General features: G+C 46.1%; 1 protein-coding gene across 1 annotated transcript; it reads left to right on the top strand.

Moving 5' to 3' along the window:
• Positions 1-1,935: 1,935 nt before the first annotated feature.
• Positions 1,936-20,154, top strand: ubald1a (UBA-like domain containing 1a). The gene is made up of 3 exons (XM_030339861.1): positions 1,936-2,205; positions 2,856-2,915; positions 17,444-20,154. The coding sequence occupies exons 1-3, from the start codon at positions 2,098-2,100 to the stop codon at positions 17,828-17,830; spliced, it is 555 nt and encodes a 184-aa protein (XP_030195721.1). The 5' UTR covers positions 1,936-2,097; the 3' UTR covers positions 17,831-20,154.
• Positions 20,155-20,821: the final 667 nt, after the last annotated feature.

Below are 20,821 nucleotides of genomic sequence, written 5' to 3'. Positions count from 1 at the left end.
CGTGTGCCCTTTTAATTTGAATTCCTTTTGTTCTCTGTCCTCTATATGCCACCTCTCTGTGTATGTCTCCGCGATCAAATATTGATAATTCATGTACAAAGAATGAGGAAGTGGGAGAAAGTGGAGTAGGCCTACAGTACAGTTTTTCTCATTAAAATAAGTCAAGATTCGAAGATTCAAGATTCAATGGTTTTCATTTGTCCCATACTCATACGGTTGTGCGGTGAAATGTTTGTGTGACATAGACTACTCTGTATTCATGTGCTTCAAATATGTATAAAAATACAATAGAAAAATATATAAATATAAATAGTCTCATAACCAATTTATAAATGTAGGCTTATCTGATATTACATTTTTGTTTGCAGATTTTTTTTTTCCAAAGTAGTCCAAACGAAGCTTGTTCTGTTTGGACATGACTTATTCTCACAGTAGTCTGAAGTATGAGAGGAATACTTAAACGGTGTCCCTAAAAGATGATTCCTTGCCATCCAAACAGAAACAGCTGCATGGAGCTTTGTGTGGGTTGAACTGAGCCTGATTCTAAATAGCAGTTGGCCGCCATGGCAACCAGACCAGTGCAAGTACAGCAGTAAATCATTATTAATCACTATGAAACCCATTATTACTTTTTGGATATCTATACGTGCAATGTTTTGGCTCATTGCATCAATCAGTGCATTCTCTGACTATTTCACATTTTACACTGTTGTTGTTTTTTTCATATCCTATATGAAATGGGGTTCAAGGGATTAATGGACTGAATATAATTCACTGGTCATTCCAATAAGTGGGAACAGCTTTTCCTCGCAATAGTCAAGCATATCCAGGACTTGAAAAAATGGCTGCAAGTTTGTATTGGTCATTTCACAGGAAACAAGCAGTTGTTTGTACAGCTGCCTTTGTGGTTGCTGTGTTACCAACTGTCTGGGAAGAAGCACAGAGGCCGCATAAACTTGGCATTAGCTATGGTGAATAAACTACATTTAATGTACTGCAGTTAAAGTGGGGCGTATTAACTGTTATCAAACTAAGCTTTGAGTTAAAGACTTTTTCACAGTTATCATAACCCAATGCCAGCAACCAAATAAAATATGACTATAGGAACTTTTATAGGCCTCTTTATACAAAATGATGTGTGTTGCCAGCAGGTGTCACTGTTTATCCTTTTTTTAATTCTGACCCTTCCTCTAATACACTCAAAGAGTCGAGTCTCCGTCTCACCCTATCTCTCTCTATTTCGCCCTCTCTCTCTCTCTGGCTCTCGTTCTTGCTCTCGCTCTTTCTTCTTAAACGTGCTATTGATAGATAGGATGTTTCATGCATTGTTTTGCCCAAAATGTCGACTTTCATTAAAAAGAATGCACCTTAGCGTTTACTTACAAATACCCTTTCCAAAGGATTATAAGCCTAACAATGTATTGATTTGCATGACCCAAAATATAAGCTCCATACACGGCGCTAATACGCAGATGTATAACACTTTTCTAAATGCAGCCAGGGAGCGTTTGTCTTGTCGCCGCTTCTTCGTGCTTTGCAATTGGCGTTCGTGGATTTGTTTACCATATTTGGCCAGATAGTGACACAGCGCTGCGGGGAATTGGACAAGAGCATCTGTCATTCACAAAAATTCCGCCCACCTGGAACTTTACAAACAAAGCGTGGCCTCACGGTACTTGTAGTCCAAAACAAACCATTTAGGAGAATTCTCAAGGAGGAAACCCGCATATAAGACACTGTTTTTATTTCCACGTGCATCATATCGTTGTAAATATAATTTGTAATAAATAAGTGGGATGAAATATGCCTGGATTCATCAAATGGCGTGGCATTAAACGGATACATTTCCTCTTAATCGCAGCGTCCGTCCTTCGGCATACAAATCCCACCGGCGTTGCTTTTCGTTCATTGGCTGTACTCTGCTGTCAATCACCGGGTGCTCCTTACGCCACCGCTCCTACAGTAAATATTTGTGTTTGCTCAACCGGCTGTAATGGTGGACGACTGAGGCTGAAAAGGAGAGTAATAAAACTCACAAAATAGAGTTCAAAGAAGCTCCACTGCTAGCCGCGAGTAGGACACCATCGTCGTTAAAACATGGATGAACTCAAGCATCAAGTTATGATCAACCAGTTCGTCCTGGCGGCGGGTTGTGCGGCAGACCAAGCGAAGCAGCTTTTGCAAGCGGCACATTGGCAATTTGAGGTAAAGGACTTTACGATAGTCGATGAGGACAGCGATATGCTGCTGTGATGTTTATGTCTGCCTGCCCGATAGTGTTTACCGATGACCGCGTCTGTCTGTCAGTCGCCATGTTCGGCATTGTATCACCATCCACCGTGAATGATAGTACAATCTGATCGTTGTGTGTTTCACGTCTAAATGCCGAACTTTAAATGCACACGTTGGTTCACTTAAGACCCAAATACATATATTCGTATGACAGTATTTTTGTCCCGTGTGGCATGTATGCAATGTATAATGCATGGGCTTGAAGAGATAACGTACCAGCGCCAATATCCAATTAGATTTGACTCCAGATTAAATACTATAATCCGCCAAATGACAGCCATGTACAGGCTAGGTTAGCAAATTCTATTATGCAATAAAGATGACCGCTGCTTTGTATCGACTAGCCTACATAGATGTGTAGTCAGCTGGAAACTAAAATGAGACGATCGAACAAAATGCAATCTTGGTTAATGAAATGGGAGCATTTGCATGCTTTTTGCAAGTGCTCATTCTGTTATATCACATTCTCTGGGTGTCAGTACATTGACGAATGCCCTCTTTACGGGTGTGTATCAATTGGTTCGATTGAAATGTGATTGATGCCCTTTGTTTTTTTATTATAGACTGCCCTCAGTGCCTTTTTTCAAGAAACAAATATCCCATACGGCCATCATCATCAAATGGTAAGTGTACAAACAACGACGGCTGGTTTGTGATTGTTATCGTGTGGTTCGTCGTGTTGTAACATGTACAACTGCACACCAGCGCTGTGTTTCTATTGCTGCTTTAGATTTATTTATTTCACGACAGAAAGGCACAACTAGCCAATTCAATCCGGGAATGATGATGATGGTGTTGATGATGGTGATCATGATGGTGATGATGATGATGATGTGCTAACAATAACAAAGCACATCTCGGCCATGTTGTGCGGCTCCAGAAATAAACACAGGCAGGCATGCAGCAGCAGCAGCATATTTTACAGTGAGCCTGTGTGTGTTTATCAGAGTCAGAAGGGATGAAAGGGAGACACAGAATTAGAACAAAATACTCGCTAGTAATATGTAGGCCATATTAGGATATTAGTTGTTGATCACCGTGTTATTGTGTTTATATGCATCGTAATGTATGATAACTGTGTGGGTATTGCAAAACGGAAGGAAGCTGCCGCCGCCGCCCCCCCCCCTCGATTCGGTGGAAGCAAAGAAAAAAAATCTTTCCAGGAAAAGGGCAGCTGCTGTGTTATTTTTTGTAACGGCCCCATCGCGGAATTTACTTCATGCGACTTAGCTTGAAGTCGAAGTGATTCTTGCTGACATAGTCCTACACGAGGCTGTTATGTGTGACTTCATGTAGGCCTGCCGTATCGGAGAGAACTGAGCACTGTGAAGTCAGTAATGCATAGCACGGGTTGAATATTATGAAACACAAACGGTATTCAGGAAGTTGGAGGACATAATGACGGCTCTCTCTCTCTCTCTCTCTCTCTCTCTCCTAGCATCTGCCTCCTAGCAGCTGTTAACATCAAGGGAAATGGGGGCAGATGGATATGGTCTAAATTGTCAAATATGGCAAACAACGTGTTTGCATGTCTGTAATATATTGCAAATACTCCCAACAAAGGGGAGGATATACAGGAAAAGATAAAGAGGACAATGGTTTTGCTCCAGCTAAGCGTCATGTTTTTTTACCCTATCTTTATTATGTGATGGACACACTGAATTAAACAAAGGAATCAAAAATAAAATGGGACCAGTTCAACTTCCTGCTGGGCTTATTTCCTAGTTCCAAACGGCCGGTATCAAAGGTCGAGTAAATATCAAAATAAGAGCTCTGCTCTGCTTTTGAGCCCAGGCGCAATGTCTCGCCTGAGAGGCTTTTAATTTACAGAGTCAATAATTAGCCCCAATGTCATCTAAGCAAGGTACAGACGACAGCTCTGCGTCAATAACACCTGATAACCGCAGAATGGGAATAATTAAAATGGCTGTTTGCTCTAACTGCTGCCAGATGTATAAAAAAGATTTTTATCCATGTTTGGCAAGGTGTTAAACGTCTGTAATTACAAGTGTGTGTGTGTAACCCGGTGTGTTACCAAGGCTACACACTACCGCAGGCCAACGTGTCCAGACTTCTCGTTGTTCAGCTGTGTCTGCAGTGTCGGTTGGCGTTCACACACCTAATCCACTTCTCTCTCTCTCTCTCTCTCTCTCTCTCTCTCTCTCTCTCTCTCTCTCTCTCTCTCTCTCTCTCTCTCTCTCTCTCTCTCTCTCTCTCTCTCTCTCTCTCTCTCTCTCTCTCTCTCTCTCTCTCTCTCTCTCTCTCTCTCTCTCTCTCTCTCTCTCTCTCTCTCTCTCTCTCTCTCTCTCTCTCTCTCTCTCTCTCTCTCTCTCTCTCTCTGAAGTTAAGTCCAGTGAACAGGTTAGCCAGCTGTCAGCTTGGAGACGTCATGGAGGCAGATCTGTACAACAACGGCCATATTCTTTGTTTGTTTATGTTTTCCAAATGGTCCTGCGTTGTGGATGTCTTATGAGGCGTTTATTTTGGCATCACGGAGGGAGACATGATCCTGTGGGTCTTCCATAGGTTAGCCCAGCCCCAGCACTGATTCGGGTCAATGAATTCTGGAAGAAGCGCTCATGCAACAAACTGTCTTGCAGCCTTTTGAACAGCAGCCTTTTGATTAGAAGACCTCCTCTTCCCCTCCAGTGATGTTGGAGTGTAGTGAAGTCAGCTGAGAGGGAAATCATTACAAAACGTCCACCATTTTCACATAGACACTGTCTGAAACGTGCTGTTGTACCATGGTAGGCTCTCCTACAGTAGCACCACTAACCTGCGCTTCTCTGGATGGTAGGGGAAGCTTCACGCTGCCACCCTTAGAGAGCCTATGTAAACCGGGAGGAGAACCCAATGCATGCTCCACAACAGACAGGGGCCTCTGTCAGGGGGACAGGGGCCTCTGTCAGGGGGTTTGAACCCACGACCCCCTCGCTGGGAGGCTCCCACGGTGCGAACCACCACCTCACCTAGTTCAGTACAATGTCTCAGTGTTGCTCTCAAAACGGCCGACGGGGCCAGCAGGAGAGTCCCGGTCCCTCAGACTAAGCCCAGTTGTTGGGTACTGGGACTGATCATCAGTGTACACACACTGCCTACCTTTTGTAGGCCTCTGCTCCTTAATGACATAATAATTCACTGTCAGTTGATAAAAGTTTTCTTGTGCAAATTGAATAAAGATAAATAAAGTGAGGAGCCTTGCTGGAAACGGAGACCTATCACCCTGTTTACCGTCTGGCTGTAGTGAACCGCAACAGCATCGTTTTCACGGATATTGTTGGAGGATGTTTTTATATCCAAAACAGATCCATTCATGTGTGGGTGCTGTAGGCCCTGCCTTTGCCCCACTGCTGCGTACTGTGTGCAGTGCTTCAAAACACGGCAGATTGAGCTCTAAGCTCTTTTTAATATTGTTTCCTCTTCAGAGACAATCCCAGAGGCATAGGAGCAGCCAGCTGCAGTCTCAGCACCGGCACGCATTGTAACCTCTTCATCTCTCCCTATCCTCGCCCTCTCTCGCATTGTGATCTGTGTGTGTGTGTAAAGCCGCTCTGCAGTTGCACGCAGTTTGTTAATGTGTGCATCGGTGGTGTGGCTGAGTGCAGGCCCTCTGACTACATCCCAGTCATATTGAAGACCGTCCTCAAATGAAATGTCAGCAGTGCCGGACTCACTAACTAATAGGGGCTCTGGAAGTCAGTGGCCGCCCTGTCCGGCTATTAGGCTTATTTCGTGCAACACGCACACGCACACACACAGCTCATGCAGAGGAAGGCCTTTCTCTCTCTCTTTGTATTGCACAATTAAGTTCAATGCCTTCATTGGCATGAAAAAGGCTTACAATTTACAAAGCAAAACAGCAGCTATACTGTACAAAGTACGTTTTAGTACAGTGATAATATAACAACAATACACAATGAAAACAGTTGAGAAGAGTAATTCTAGGTGTTTTCCTGGTTATATGGAGGCGCCTCCCTGGTTGTCCCTGAGGTTTTGAGACCAGAGGACATGTCTTGCTGGCAACAAGCAGCATTTTTGTTTCCCCCCAAGGATATACTTTTCACCATACTTGTTTTCACGGTCTGATTGTGAATAGGATTGTGGCTATAGTTGGGATAAAAAAGAGGAAAGAAAGCGTCTCTCTCTCTCTCTCTCTCTCTCTCTCCGATTCTATCTCTGTCTTCCCCGGTCATGTTTATTTATTTTAGCTTTGTTCTCTCACCGTCTCTCTCTGTCTTTAATTCTCTCTTTCACTGTTGCCATGACACGTGTGTGTGGGTGGGTGTCTGGCTGTGTGTTCAGCCATATCTCTTTGTGTGGGTCCTGTAGGCCACAGTCAAATGAATGAATCATCATGTGACTGTAAACCAGGAAGTGGCCCAAGCCAACTGACTTCCACTGTTGTAATATGATGTCTTGTGGCTGGCCCTGAAAACAAAAGTGATAAGGAATAATCTACCTCGCTAGTCATCTGCTTTCCCTCCCTTAAGTCTTGTTATTATAACAGAGAAGAATTGGAAAAGCATTTCCCCAACACTCAATCCTGAGTCCATAGATTATCCTTATTCAGCCCATTTTCCAATCCACTCAAAGTAAAACCAACTAAAAGCTGGAATGGAAAGAGCTCGTCACAACAAGTCTTCTTGTATATCTTCACTTCCCCTTAACTTCCTCCTGAGTTGCGTTACATCAACAGTCAAATATTCTTCTGCACACTCTTCAACAAAGCAAAACCACCGAACCAGTTCCCATTCACTCTTAGTCACGAGAGTGTTGTTGGTGCTCTGTGTTGCTATGACCTTTACCCCCGCCCCCAGTACTGTTATGGCTACGTCTGTTTATCGCAGCACATTAAAGATGTGAGGCAAGATTTAACTGTCTTTGTTGTAAGACACTTAAAGGTTCCATTGCTTGGAAATCTCACTTTAATATGAAATTTAATCTAGCAATAATATGAGTTCCCCTAGCCTGTCTATCGTCCCTAAGTGGCTAAAACTTGCGTTCGGTGTAAAAAGAGCACTAGGTATCCTGCTCACCTTTTGAAAAAATGGAAGCTCATGCGCACTGATTAGGAATGTGGCCCCATATGTTGTCATAAGGGGCCTAGCTACCTCCCCTTTCCCTGCCTTGCCCGCCCAGAGAATTTGGCCTGCCAATGAGAAAATGGTGTGTGTGTGTGTGCGTGTGTGTGTGTGTGTGTGTGTGTGTGTGTGTGTGTGTGTGTGTGTGTGTGTGTGTGTGTGTGTGTGTGTGTGTGTGTGTGTGTGTGTGTGTGTGTGTGTGTGTGTGTGTGTGTGTGTGTGTGTGTGATTACATACACTGTAAAGTGTTGTACACTTCTTTGTTATTTGGATAACCGCTCTGCTGTTGGTGTTATGGCGCATAACACGTCGGTTCTCTGACGTCTCTGGTATTTCCACAGCGAGACTGTAGTTGGGGTAATGTTAGCCATGGTTGAGAAGGATTTTGGGGAAAGGAACTTTGGCTTTGACTCCCTGAAGTACATGAACTGCGACATGGAGGAGATAGGGATTGTTGCCCACGATTGTCTCCTGCCGGAGCCCCACCGCCCGCCGCCCGCCGCCACGAGGCACCACCATCGCTCAGCACCACCATCGCGCAGCACCACCGCCTGGCAGCAGGCAGCGGGCAGCGGACAGCGAGCGGTTCAGCCTATTTCAGATTGATGGGGAAGTGGAAGAACCAGAGACGTCGGAGAACCCGATGCCCGAACGCCGACGTCGTTTGTGATTCATAATATCGTCTAGAGGATCACACAGCTTAGGCTGTGATAATATTATGTATTATATGATATAGATATCTATGTATTATATGATATTATTTAGATATAGAGCTCCAGGACTCCTGCAGGAGCACCCGTGTTCTAGAAAATGTACAGAACACGGCCAAAGGCTGTGTGCGCCTTGCCATTGCGATACATCCACTGTAAACAGAGCGCATGGTACCCTCTTTAATAGGTCCATGGTGGTACCGTGGCCGCAAGCTGCTCATGGCCACACCCCAACCCTCCTCCTAGACCCGCCTCTCTCCTCCTCATTTGCATTAAAACCCCAGACACCAAAACTGCGCTTTTGCGGAAAGCTCAAGTGGCTAATTCTGTAATTCTGCACCACGGCTGAATTAAGGGAACGTCTTCAAATACTGTGTTAGGGGCCCAGTAATGTCTTTATTAAAGCATCCATAAAGTAGCATGCCATGGGACCTTTAAAGACTAAGTGAGAGTGGAGTATTTTATTCGGCCATGTAATGGAGGCGTTGATCCAAAGAATCTAGGAGTGATGCTGGATATTTGTCGCTCCCGCGTGTGCCACTAGGAGTCAGGGCATCTAGGTTGCGTACAGGCGGACTGCAGACTCCTATGCTTCTTAGGGTCGTTCGTGGTTTTCCTCGACGGAATCTGCGGAATCAGGGCCCACCGTAAACCAACCGATTCACACCTTCCTCCACATCCTGCTCCGACAAGACTTTCATTTTATTTTTCTCCACTGAATCCCTTTCTAATTCCACCCCCCCTCCCCTTGAAACCCTTCCCCCACCGGCCGCCCTGTGATTAAGAGATGTTGTACGCGATGACGTCGTGGTCCGACAAGGGAGGCTGCTGTGTCTGGTTTCCTCTGGGATCCGTCTCTGTTTGATCTCGAACCCAGCGGCCCTGTGATTAGAAATGCCCGTCGGCCATGTTGGGGCCGCCACTGGTGGCCCATGCTGCTGTTGGCCGGTAATATACGGGAAACCGCAGGCGGCATGGGAGGAGGAACTTGTAAAGCTCTAGGGTTTGGGTTTAAGGGTTCCTGGCACCGGGTATAGCCCCTGGTGTGTGTGTGTGTGTGTGTGTGTGTGTGTGTGTGTGTGTGTGTGTGTGTGTGTGTGTGTGTGTGTGTGTGTGTGTGTGTGTGTGTGTGTGTGTGTGTGTGTGTGTGTGTGTGTGTGTGTGTGGTTGGTTAATGGGAGTGCATCACTACCTATTTTCTCCCTAGCCCCATCCCTTTCACTTATTCAGCCTATCAGCCATTTTCCTGTTCTTTAAGTGTGTGTGTGTTTATCTGGAGGGGTCTATAATTACTGTGATACATCATGTCAGCAGGACAACACCGTCTGTCTGCTCCTCCTTTGCCTCTTCGCTGTCTGTTCCAACCACCGTCGCCACACACAGACAGACAGACAGACAGACAGACACCGATGAAGGGAGAAAGAAGTAGTGTAAGAGACTAAGAGTAACGTAAAATAATAATCAAATGACATGTGTATAATGTATGTTGAATGGCAATTGCTTAAGAAAAAAATAAACATAATCATAAATATGATTTAGTTGTTTACTGATACCAAGTCTAACAATACCTTACTCATAACGATGTCTTGTGATATTGATCGCTCATTGGCTCCGCCTCCTCCATCACCATGGCCACATTACTGATGCGGAGGCTGATGCTCTATCCTTCCGCGACCTTCAGAAACCGAAGCATGGTCCCGTTATCTACGGCCAGGACCGACCTCCAGACGGAGGGACACGTAGCTGGGTGCTCTGCAGGACTCAGGGGGCCGATGTGGGGGGCAGTAGAGCAGCACCACAGGGTGGGTCACAGCAGGGTCTGTAGTACAGTGCAGACCTACAGGGTAGAACCACGGCAGGTACATGGTGGCATCATCTCGGGTGTGTGTGTGTGTGTGTGTGTGTGTGTGTGTGCGTAAACACACTGTCTCCGTGGCAACAGACACAAGACCCGCTGCAGACTTACTCAGCGAAACTGTGGTGATTATTATGATCACTATCAGAGCAATCCTGTGTGTGTGTGTGTGCGTGTGTATGTGTGTGTGTGTGTGTGTGTGTGTGTGTGTGTGTGTGTGTGTGTGTGTGTGTGTGTGTGTGTGTGTGTGTGTGTGTGTGTGTGTGTGTGTGTGTGTGTGTGTGTGTGTGTGGGGTCATCTAAGCTTAAGAAGTATGTATGTGTGGGAGTAGTGGAATCTAAGCTGAAGAAGTGAGTGTGGGTGTGTGTTGATGTGCACACGCCTTCTGCAGCCGTGCCAGGCAGAGAGCCACATCTGAAGAGGTTTGGCCTGTGCTCAGCATGTTCCAGCATGCTGCCATGCGTCTTTCCAGGAGCAGAGCTTCCCAGAACACAAACCACACACACACACACACACACACACACACAAAAGTACACACGCACCATAACGCATACACCCAGACAAAGAATCCATGTGGGAGTGTTTGAAAGTCCAGATGTGTTTATGACCTGAGTTGGGTTTCACACAGACACATGGGTTAGGAAAGACTTGCACACAATGACACTGACACTCAAACTCACACACAGTGCCAACAAAGTCCCACACAGTCACACTATCTACCATGACTGCTCTGATTTCCTAAAGCCATCGGATGTAGCTAGTGTATGCGTGTGAGTGTGCGCGTACGACTCTGAAAGAAAGACAGCATTGTTCCATGTTTCGCTCATGCTTATGTTCGTCTCGGGGACTGGCCGCCCTACAGTGCTAATATTTCACTGTGATCTCCCAACTGAGGCTGCAGCTAAACAAGCTAACCCTGCTCAGAACAGAAAGCGCTGCTCTTCAACCAACCAGCAGTGCTTGACGGTCTTGGCAGTGAGCACTCCCCAGTTGTTGTGTTGTGCAAGAGGGAAGAGCGCCGTGTTGACATTGTAACTGGGGCGGTTTCTCCATGTGTTGGTAAACAGCGAGATGAGTTTCTAGATCTGTGTGCGGGTTTTCCGTCATCCATTGTCCCTCTGTTTGGGCATTGTTTTTGTGCCGGGCTTCCTTTGTGTGGGTGAGGTTAGGTCGCTGAAACAGTACAGTACACCACACACACGGGCAAATACACCAAGCTCCTCTCGGGTTCTCTCTTGTTATTGCCGGCTGTCTCTCGCTCTCTCGCAAAGGTTTCATCATACAGAGAATAGTCTGGGTAATGATCAACAGAGGCCCACATAGAACATTGCGCACACACACAAAAACATTTACATATTTACATACAAATACACACAGAGTAACGGGCTCAGCTGTCTTGGTTGAAAAGGTGTTTGGGGTTTTCTATCGACCCTCAGGGACAGCTGTCCACCTCCTTTAGTTTGTGTGACCTATGCCCCCCATCCCCCCAACTCCGATATCTCAGAGGGAGTGACGTGATGGAGAGGGGTATGTTGTTTTATGTGCCATAATCCTATTATTTACGTTCTGCGGGCTACAGTAGCCGAGTTTGCAAGCACTCGACTCGTGATAGGCCGTGAGTCCCCTCCCCCCCTCTCCCCATTATGAAACATGAAGTGTGATGCTCATTGTACAGAACATCCAGACAGTGGCTCCCCTCTACCCCCCTCGAACCTGTTAGTCACAGTCTGTCGTGGAGATCGCAGCTCCATCTCACTTCCTTTGTCATCTCCCCGCTCTCGTTGCATTGTTTGCATAGTTAGCTCGCCCCCCCGGGTTCGTAACTGTTACTCGTCAGAGGAGTTGCCCTACTGCGACATGCGGGCTAATGCTAACACCTAGCGGAACACTCCCTGTTTAAACATTCATGAGGCCGGCTGAATCCCCGACGGTTAATCCTCCCCCAGCCGGTTCCCCTGCAGGACCCGTCTATCTATGACCCTCTGCAGACCGGTACTGTCAAACAAAAAACTCATCCCCCCCCAGATTCATGATCTCTGGATCATGTCCTCCATCTTCTGGGCTAGGTTTATAGTTATATTCCACCTCCTTTTTACCCTTTTTCTTCTTTTCCTTTTTTTCCTTTTTGTCGTTTCCATTTACTTTTTTATTATTTTTATCTTGTTTTTTTCTTAAGTCAGGACATTGTACCAGCCAGTACCTTTGGTATTGGCAGCATGGCTGTTTGATTTAGTTTCAGCATTGCCATTTTCTGTCACATGCGCCACAAAATGTCTGGAACAATCCTGCCAAAAGAGAGGTTTGTGGTACACTTGACTTGGCCTAACCTGTCAGATCTAATCAGTGAAAAACTCCTTTATTATTTAGTATTTCTTACTCAACCCTGATCTGAAGACTCGGAAAATAAAGAAAAAATAAAGTAAAGCACGATCGCTCGATTTCCAAGATGAATGTCAAATGAACGATCGTCCAAATTCCTAGACGATGCCATGTTCCTGTAAAGAGATCCTTACAGAGATATGATATGCATGCATTGCAGATGTGTACACCTTCTACTCTTGGCAGCCTGTGTAGTCTGTGAGGGCTGCGGAACCTCAGGTCTGCTGTGGTACCAGCACAGGGTGTACCCTACCCTGCTTGCTATGTTATTAAACTAGTCCGGGCTTGATATAAACACTAGCACTAATGTGAGAGGTTGTTGACTTACTCCCCTTGTTCTTGACACACCTTTTTAGTTTTTTCATTGCAAAATACTTTTCATCTCGTTATTCAGAAAAAGGTTCCTGGGCTTGCCCAGTGCCCACGCAGTCACCACACACACTTAGCCGTACTTTTCCACTGACATGCAGCTCTGATGGTGAGCTTCTCGTAGCGCTGCATCATGGGAATCATCGGCTATGCCTTAGGATTCCGACCAATACAACCGCACTACTACCATTTTCCAGTCCCCCGAGGGAACTGCCCAGTATAACCACTGTCTTCTGCTGTTGTTGGCCCAGTATATCGGGCTCCTCGGAGCTGGTCGTCAACGTCCGCTCTCTTACGTCTGACAGATTGAGAGAATGAACGGTGTGCTAGGGCGCGTTCCGATAGTCGTTCTTCTAATCTCCAGATGTCCTCGTCCTCGCTGGCCATCGGACCTCTCTCCTCCGGTTTGATTTGTCTCCCCAAAGGGTTTAGTGGACGAGCAAAGAGAAGGAGGCCGGCAGAAATAGTTTTCAGCAGTTTGACCCGGCAGCAGTGTCGCAACAAGAGAAATGCCCGAGAAAAAATGTCACATTGCTCATTGACATTTAGTAGGGATTGATGGGTTAGTGTTTGAAAGTCTGTCTCTCACACGTACAAGACGGCCAGGTCGCGGTGATGATGTGCTTCCATGGCAACAAGCCGCTGACTGAGGAGAATTACGGGCTCAAAGAAGGTGACAGTGGAAAAGAGGCAAACACAAACAAGTTATGAACGATGTGTTACTCTCCAATCGATTGTCGGAGAATTGCAAAGCAAACCACAAGTCTTAAATCAGGTTCAAGTGGTCAAGAAACAGCAGTTGGCAGGGGTGCTCTTTAATTGGTCTGTGCCAAAAGAGCAAGCCCTTGTTCAGAAGGCGCCAGAATAGCAGTCCGCCATTTCCTACATAAAGACGAAACCTTTCAGAACCAAGTGAAATTGTCATGTCTTGTTCTTAGGTGAGGTAATAAACGTTATGGTCTTAACCTTTCCCTTCTGCCTCTCTATAAACCCGTATTCTTTTCTCATCTGAAATGTCAATAGTGAAGGATGACTACTTAACAAGGGAGTTGGATGGGCAGAATCTAACAGGCAACCACAGGATAACTGTTAGTAGCGCTGGGGTTAGGCTGTACCCATGTCACAGATGGAGGAGGTTATATCCAGCAAGGCCCTGGGGAGATCCAACGGAAAGCATGGAAAAACATGTTTACATAGGCATGCATACACGAATGCTTGCAAATACAATCACATCCATACACATGAGACACCTATGATGTCAGCGCCATTTTACGGAAGAAGACTAGAAGCATAAGCTCAGTCAATTTAATGATCAAAGACAGACAGAACAACGCACACAGACGCACACACACACAGACACACACACCCACGTTTTAAAGTTTTCTCCAGCTTCCTGCCAGCCATGTTCAGTCTGTGAGAAAGCTGGGCTTCAAGTACCACAAATTCACCACCATCCCCTCAGCCACCGTTCCTATGGCAACCACACTTTCTCTCTCTCACCTCTGTTTAGAAAACAGTCTCTCTCTCTCTCTCTGTTGGTTCTTTCTGTTTGTCTCTCTGATGGACGAGATCATGATGAGGAATTTACGCTGTGTCAAAATGTATCGGTTATGAGTGTTTTATGTAAGTTGGGTTTTGTGTGTGTGTGTGTGTGTGTGTGTGGGGGCGCTCACGTGACAGACGACATACATTCGGTGCCAACATGGTGTTCATTGCGTGTGACGTGACGTGAACATTGAAGCGTTCACCGTGGGAGACACAGCGTGATCCCTTCAGCCCGCTCTAAGCCAATCAGAATTGAGTCCCAACCAGTCTGCCCCTTCCCACAATCCCTTGCTGTAGGTCTCTTGCCGTTGTTCTTAAGGTTAAACGAGAGCTAATCTGCATGCAGCCTGTTCAATCGTCACCCCTGTGCTGGGAGTTGACACACACGCACACGCACACACACCATGGTCATTCAAAACAACTTCTGGTTCAAAACAATGTTGAACTTTGACTATGAAGTGTAGTCAATAAAATGGCAGATAGCATTTTAATAAAAACAAAGCGGTGACCGGATTACATCATTATGATGTGCCTGGAATAGAACGTTAATTGAATTACACGCCTCTCTCCTTATTGCTCTGCATTGGCCTGTCGTTTTCCTTTTCATAAATAATTATTTCCGTATTTCATGTTTTGCTGTTGATGGCCGCAGCCCTCTCCATTATTATTTTAATGTATAATCCGAAAACGAAGGCAACCGACTTCTAAATGTACGCATACCTGGCCAGTGTATTTATAGTCAGGCAGTTGCTGGTTTATTGGCAGTTGTCACTTTGAGGAGGAGGTGTTTATGAGAGCAAAGCCCCCCTTGAGGGTCTCATTGCAGAAATGCACCACAGAAGAAGATAGCGTTTCTCTCCACCATGTCGGCCATACCTGAGCCAAGTGGGACCGAGTAGTGTCTGCTTTCGCTGTTTCCCACCCCCCCTCAAAAGAACAGGAAGTATTGGTGTTCTGGAGGTCACTCTAGTATTCCAGAGTGTCTCTTTACCACCCCCCCCCCCCCCCCCCCCCCCCACAGGAAGTGGCGTCCGAGATATGAGCCGGCGCTTCCTGTCTGAAGGGCATTGAGGACGACGCTTACCTCTCACAACAATCTCACCCAGAACCTCCCCCCCCCCCCCACCCCACCCCTCAGGGCCCATGTCCGGATGGGCCGGTCGGCACCCTCCCAGGCTCCAGGGCTGTATTTATAGACGCCGGGCCTGCCCACGGCAGCACTTTTTAGGGGGCAAGGTGGTCTGGTTTCACCCTGGCAAACGTGGACGAGACGTGATGGGGAGGGAGAGCGCTGCTGGCTGTCGCTGGTTGTCCTGACGGATAAGCCCAACCCGAGCCTCCAGAAGGCCTTTGGGTCCCCAGTTGTACACACGTACACTGACAGAATTCCTCCTACCAGGCAAATGGAAACATGGAAGGTTGCTGGTACTCCGCCGCGAATATCTTGGAATGCGGTTTCGAAGAAAGTCTATACGTTTTGGAAAGTTAATATCTAAAAGTTAAAGTAGTTATTTTAGATATTTTATTTTTTTCTTCTGTACGAATGATAACTAACACGTCGGACCATGCGTGGATCAGGGAGGGACGGTCGGGTTTCGAGCTGAAGGCAGGATAAAATGCTTTTTTCCTAGTATGAAGTGCGTGGTTTGGTGTAATTGTATGAGCCATGCTTAGCTGTTCATTAAAAGTTTCCTGTGTGCTTTAAATACACGAAGAAGACATAATGTGACCCTAATGCTCATCCCATAATCACAGAACTATCATCCATCAAAGTGTTCACTCTGGGACCGGTTCTGTGAAGCCCAGTGAAACCTCCAAGCCTCTAAGTCCCAGAAACCACTGTGGGTCTTTATTGTCAGAACCAGATTGCTGACCGTGTTGACTGTCTGATATACTATTAACTGTGAATGCATGCATCCCTTTCCTTTGAGTTTCACTTTTGCCTATGCAAATCACATTTGCAACATTTTAGTTATATGTAAATGTAACCTGAAAATGTTCAAGCTCAAGATTCAACAAAAATTAGAGGAATACTTGGACGTCTCGGTTGGTGATTATAAGAAAGTTAACCTGGCAGACTGTAAGGCTAGCTGCTAGTTAACCTAGCAGCTAGTAAGCGTATCAAACAGCCTAAGATCACACCCATCACGACAGATCTGTGGTATATTTAGCAGCTTAGCGTTGTTCCAGGCCAGATTTTTTTTTGCGTGTGTGTGTGTGTTGTTTTCCTCTTCGCACCGAGCAAAGAGGGAGAGAGTGTGTGTTTGCGTTGGGTTGGCCTAGTTCACTTTTGCGGTCGTTGTTGATGAAACAGGAAGTGAATGTAAACAAGGAGGTTGGGAACAATAACGAGATGGATGGCCAGGAGGGACAATCATGTTATGGTTAAGGAGCTCTGGGAAAGAGAAGGCTGGGACTCCCCTAGCTCAACACCTCCCCCTCCCTCCCTCCTCCCCATCTCCCTCCCCTTCCTCTCCCATCTCAAGTTTTCCATGTAACAAAGTCCAAGCCCTTTGCAGTGTGACTCAGTGTGTTCCGACAGATGACTTCAGCACTGACCGTACATGTGCGGACTCATTAGGTCCGGGTATCGCCACCGATATTCCCAGATCGATCCGGCTCGGATTCACAAGGACCTGATTCGATTCGGTATTTCAGTCACAATACCAGTTTTGCGTGGATATGGAACAGATTCTCAGGGAACTAATTCTGTTAATTGTACAAGCATCCTCTAACCGGTTGCATTATTACAATTTTTTACGTTTCCATTAGGTATTAACCCAACAGCAGTCAGATGATGCACTCTTTATTGAACAAGAGCAACACACTAAACACTGCAGTCAACCCAATATAGTACAAGTTGTCCCCAAAGGGCTGGCCATGAGAGCCTAACCGGGTTCAAGCCTCAAGCATCAAGGGAAAATCCTATATTAAAATTCCGATCCCAGGCGACTACCCGACCCGGTAATGCTCCCTGTGTAGCCAGTAGGGCCTGGGTTCGATGCCCATCATACCTCTGCTGCCTGTGCTGTTCTCTCTCTTCTCCTGCCTCTCTGCACTGTCGTGCCCATAATAATAAAAAAAAAGTCTTAAATAAAACATTATTAAAAATAAAAAAAATACAAACGTTGGATTAAATGATATCGATATCAGATCATTCCAGTCAAGATATTTTAATCGTCTAACCCTCTTGTTCCTCTCCCCGTCCCAGATGTGCACGCCAGCCAACACTCCGGCCACGCCCCCCAACTTCCCGGACACGCTCACCATGTTCTCCCGCCTCAAGGCGTCCGAGAGCTTCGGCGGCGGCGGCGGCGGCAGCCCCATGTCCGCCGCCATGGCGACCTCCCCGCCCCCGCCCCCTCCCCAGTTCGGCGGCGGCTGGGGGGTCCCGGCGAACGCGCCCCAGCACCACCACCACCAGCAGCACCACCACCACCACCACCACCACGCCCCACAGCCCCAGCAGGGCCTCTGGACTCAGGGGCAGCCCCCCTCGCAGGCGCCCTGCCCCGGGTGGCCGGCCATGGCCATGAACGGCAGCGCGCACGCCGGCCCCGAGCAGAAGGCCAGCGTCGCCATGGAGGCGGAGAGATGAGCGCCTGGATGGGACTTACCCCCCCCCCCCCCCCCCACCACCCCCACCACCACCACCACCACCACCGTAGAACACGCCTTCCTGTGTGATCTAGAGGCAGGTGTGGAGGACGGGGTTCGGGAGGACTCTGGGAATGGGGAGAGGGGGGGGACGGGGGACGGGGTTGGGTGGATGTCGGAAGGCGATGGAAGAACGAAAGGAAGCGGGTTCCATTTATTTTTTTTTCTCTCTTTTATTTCTTCCAAAGTAACAGCACGGGATTGGAAGACGAACGCAGGCAAGGGAGCTGAAAATAAATGTAACACGGACACTTTGTGACTAGAGAAAAGGATAAAACCAATGCAAAATGATATGTACCAGAAAAACAAGGAAGAAAACATGCACACCCATAGTAAAGAAAGCAACTGAAATATTTGTACTTCTATTCTCAGATGACGCATAGTTATGGGAAATATTACAAAGACAGAAAAAAAGAAAGAAAAGACAAAAAGCAACGGTCGCAGCCAAGGAATTCTGTGTAATATGTATTTTTTGGCAGATAACATCTCAGGCAGCGACGTCACCTCCTTTTTTTTTATTTGTGCTTTTATTTTGAAGTCAGTGTGTCTTTCCACCCTCGCTGTGTTGAGAGACTGCTGCGCAGGAAGAGGTCACACAGGCTACGCTGTTTGGATTGACTCTGTTCTGGCACGCATGTGAGCGTGCACATGTATGCATGTTACTGGTCAGTTTCAAATCAAGTTTCATTCTCAAGTACACATGTGTGTACATACACGCATGCATGCATACATACATATATACGTACATGCGCACACACACACGCGCACACACACACACACATACAAATACACATACACATACACTCTAGCAGTAAGAAGAAACTTTCATATTTTTCATCCCCACTGTCAAGGTGGGATTTTCTTACCTCACCTTGTGGTCACCTGACTTCTTTCAGCCAATCAGGGATTCTTAAACCAACCGTTGCCGACAAGGACACCGGACACATGTTTCGTTTTTTTAAAGGATTCTGTTTCTTGAAGGCAGCAGCCACTTTCGTAGAGATTGTGCTAAACAAACAAACAAACAAACAAACATAGATTCCTTCTACAATGGCTTCTCCTTCAGCAGAGGACTTAAGCAGTTTTAAACCTGGACTTTTAACAACTTCGACATCTGCCCCTGTTTTGGACTCTTTTTGGACTTTAAGATTTGGGTTTTGTTTTTATTAAAAGAAAAAATAAATTCCTTGTTTCATATAATATAGTTTGTAATATTACATGTTCGGGGGTTTACTGTTTCTTGGTTGTTTTTTTAGAAGGAGGGAATGGGACGTGGTTTAGAAATGTGGGCGGGCTTGTTCCTATCTTTCATTTTAAGGAGCCCATCAAAGCACGGCTAAAACTGCAGCTGATGGTGGAGGGGCTTGGACTGTCATTGCGTAGTTTTTGTAAGCGCCCCCTTTGAACAATGCATTCTTTCAACACTTTGTAGCAAACCTACCTGAAGCCTAGACATGCCCCATCCCCACCCAGTGTTAGCCTACATTTCCCTGCACCCTCCTTGGGAGGGGAGAAGCTGTCCAAACTAGAGCGCAAAGACTCCATTCTGCAACTGACGTTGATGTCAGAGGTCCATAGAATATAAAATGAAATTCAATAGTTACGTATTGTAACTAGATTCTATGAGTATAGGCGCAGCCTTTTAAGGCCATCGCTAATGCAAAATATATAACGTTCTATATAACGTGCATCATCAGGAGATTGGAAGACATAACACTGGCTATGCAACACTTCAAGAAGTTGCATAATGTACTTAAGAAGAGGGTGTGGACACTTCAGGAAAGCACCTGACATATATGGCAATATTTTCTACGATGCAGGTCCCTCCCGTTCTCGTTTAGGTTTTCTCGGACGGGATTGTCCTGATTTCCGGAATGTGCAAAAGAAAAAAAAAAGATATTTTGATTAGTCTGTTGTTAGTTTTTCTGGAAAGACTTAAAAGTTATTAAGATTAAGAAATATATTAAAGGAGAACTTAAAATATTGCTGTTCATTCTGACTTCACTAATTCTTTTCCATATGCTCCATACTTTATTTGGTGAAATCAGAGTGTTTTTTTTAAGTGGGAGGGTGTTGTTTTATTTTGAAAGGGGGAAACAGGGTGGGGTAGGAGGGTGGTATTGTTCCTAAATGGTTTATCATGTATGTCCCCCTCCCCACCCTTCTTGTATGACCCTATGATACCATTCCCACAATATTTGTGGACTACCTGATAATTAACTTATCATTTTTGTGTTCCTAAATAAATATCGTATGTCGACCTATCAGTTTACACGTGTACTACTATTACGTGTGTGTGTGTGTGTGTGTGTGTGTGTGTGTGTGTGTGTGTGTGTGTGTGTGTGTGTGTGTGTGTGTGTGTGTGTGTGTGTGTGTGTGTGTGTGTGTGTGTGTGTGGACGCGCGTGTGTGGACGCGCATGTAGCCTATCTTTGCTTCCATGTTCATATTCTTGCATATCAAAATAGTGTAAAACATGAACACTGCTGCAGGAGTCAAGAAAAACCTTTTTAGAATTGTGAATCTTGCATACAAAGTATACACCAAGCCACAGGGGGAAACACTTGTTTGGCGGCTTTAACTCTGACACATAAAAAAGTCTCTCCCTCTCGCTCTGTGAGAAATAAGCAGGCTTTGTGTCGACGCGGTGAGAAGAGGCGTGAAAAGGCGCTGAAAAGATGAAAGGACGGATTCAGCCGAGCAAGAGAGAGAGAGGTTTTTAAAGGCAAATGAATATAATTCGGCAGTCTTTAGTATCCATGACTTAACGGTCCTTGGATATAAACACAAACAAATACCAGCTGTCCACACACACACACACACACAGACACACACACACACCACAGTTAAGCACACACATACCAGTGGTGATGCGGGTGGTGAGTGAGTGCAAGGTCACTAGGTTCTTGTTCTGCCCTCGCTTCAACTCCCTT

The sequence above is a fragment of the Gadus morhua genome, chromosome 18 (genome assembly GCF_902167405.1).
Source record: "Gadus morhua chromosome 18, gadMor3.0, whole genome shotgun sequence".
Taxonomy (NCBI): Eukaryota; Metazoa; Chordata; class Actinopteri; order Gadiformes; family Gadidae; genus Gadus; species Gadus morhua.
This window is presented reverse-complemented; position numbering and strand designations above follow the sequence as displayed.

What these genes read in the sequence shown, in the direction of transcription:
- ubald1a (XM_030339861.1), top strand. Translation starts at nt 2,098, where the DNA reads ATGGATGAACTCAAGCATCAAGTTATGATCAACCAGTTCGTCCTGGCG. An exon ending in CGGCACATTGGCAATTTGAG is followed by an intron (nt 2,206 to 2,855) that starts GTAAAGGACTTT and finishes TTTTTATTATAG; the next exon opens with ACTGCCCTCAGTGCCTTTTT. An exon ending in ACGGCCATCATCATCAAATG is followed by an intron (nt 2,916 to 17,443) that starts GTAAGTGTACAA and finishes TCCCCGTCCCAG; the next exon opens with ATGTGCACGCCAGCCAACAC.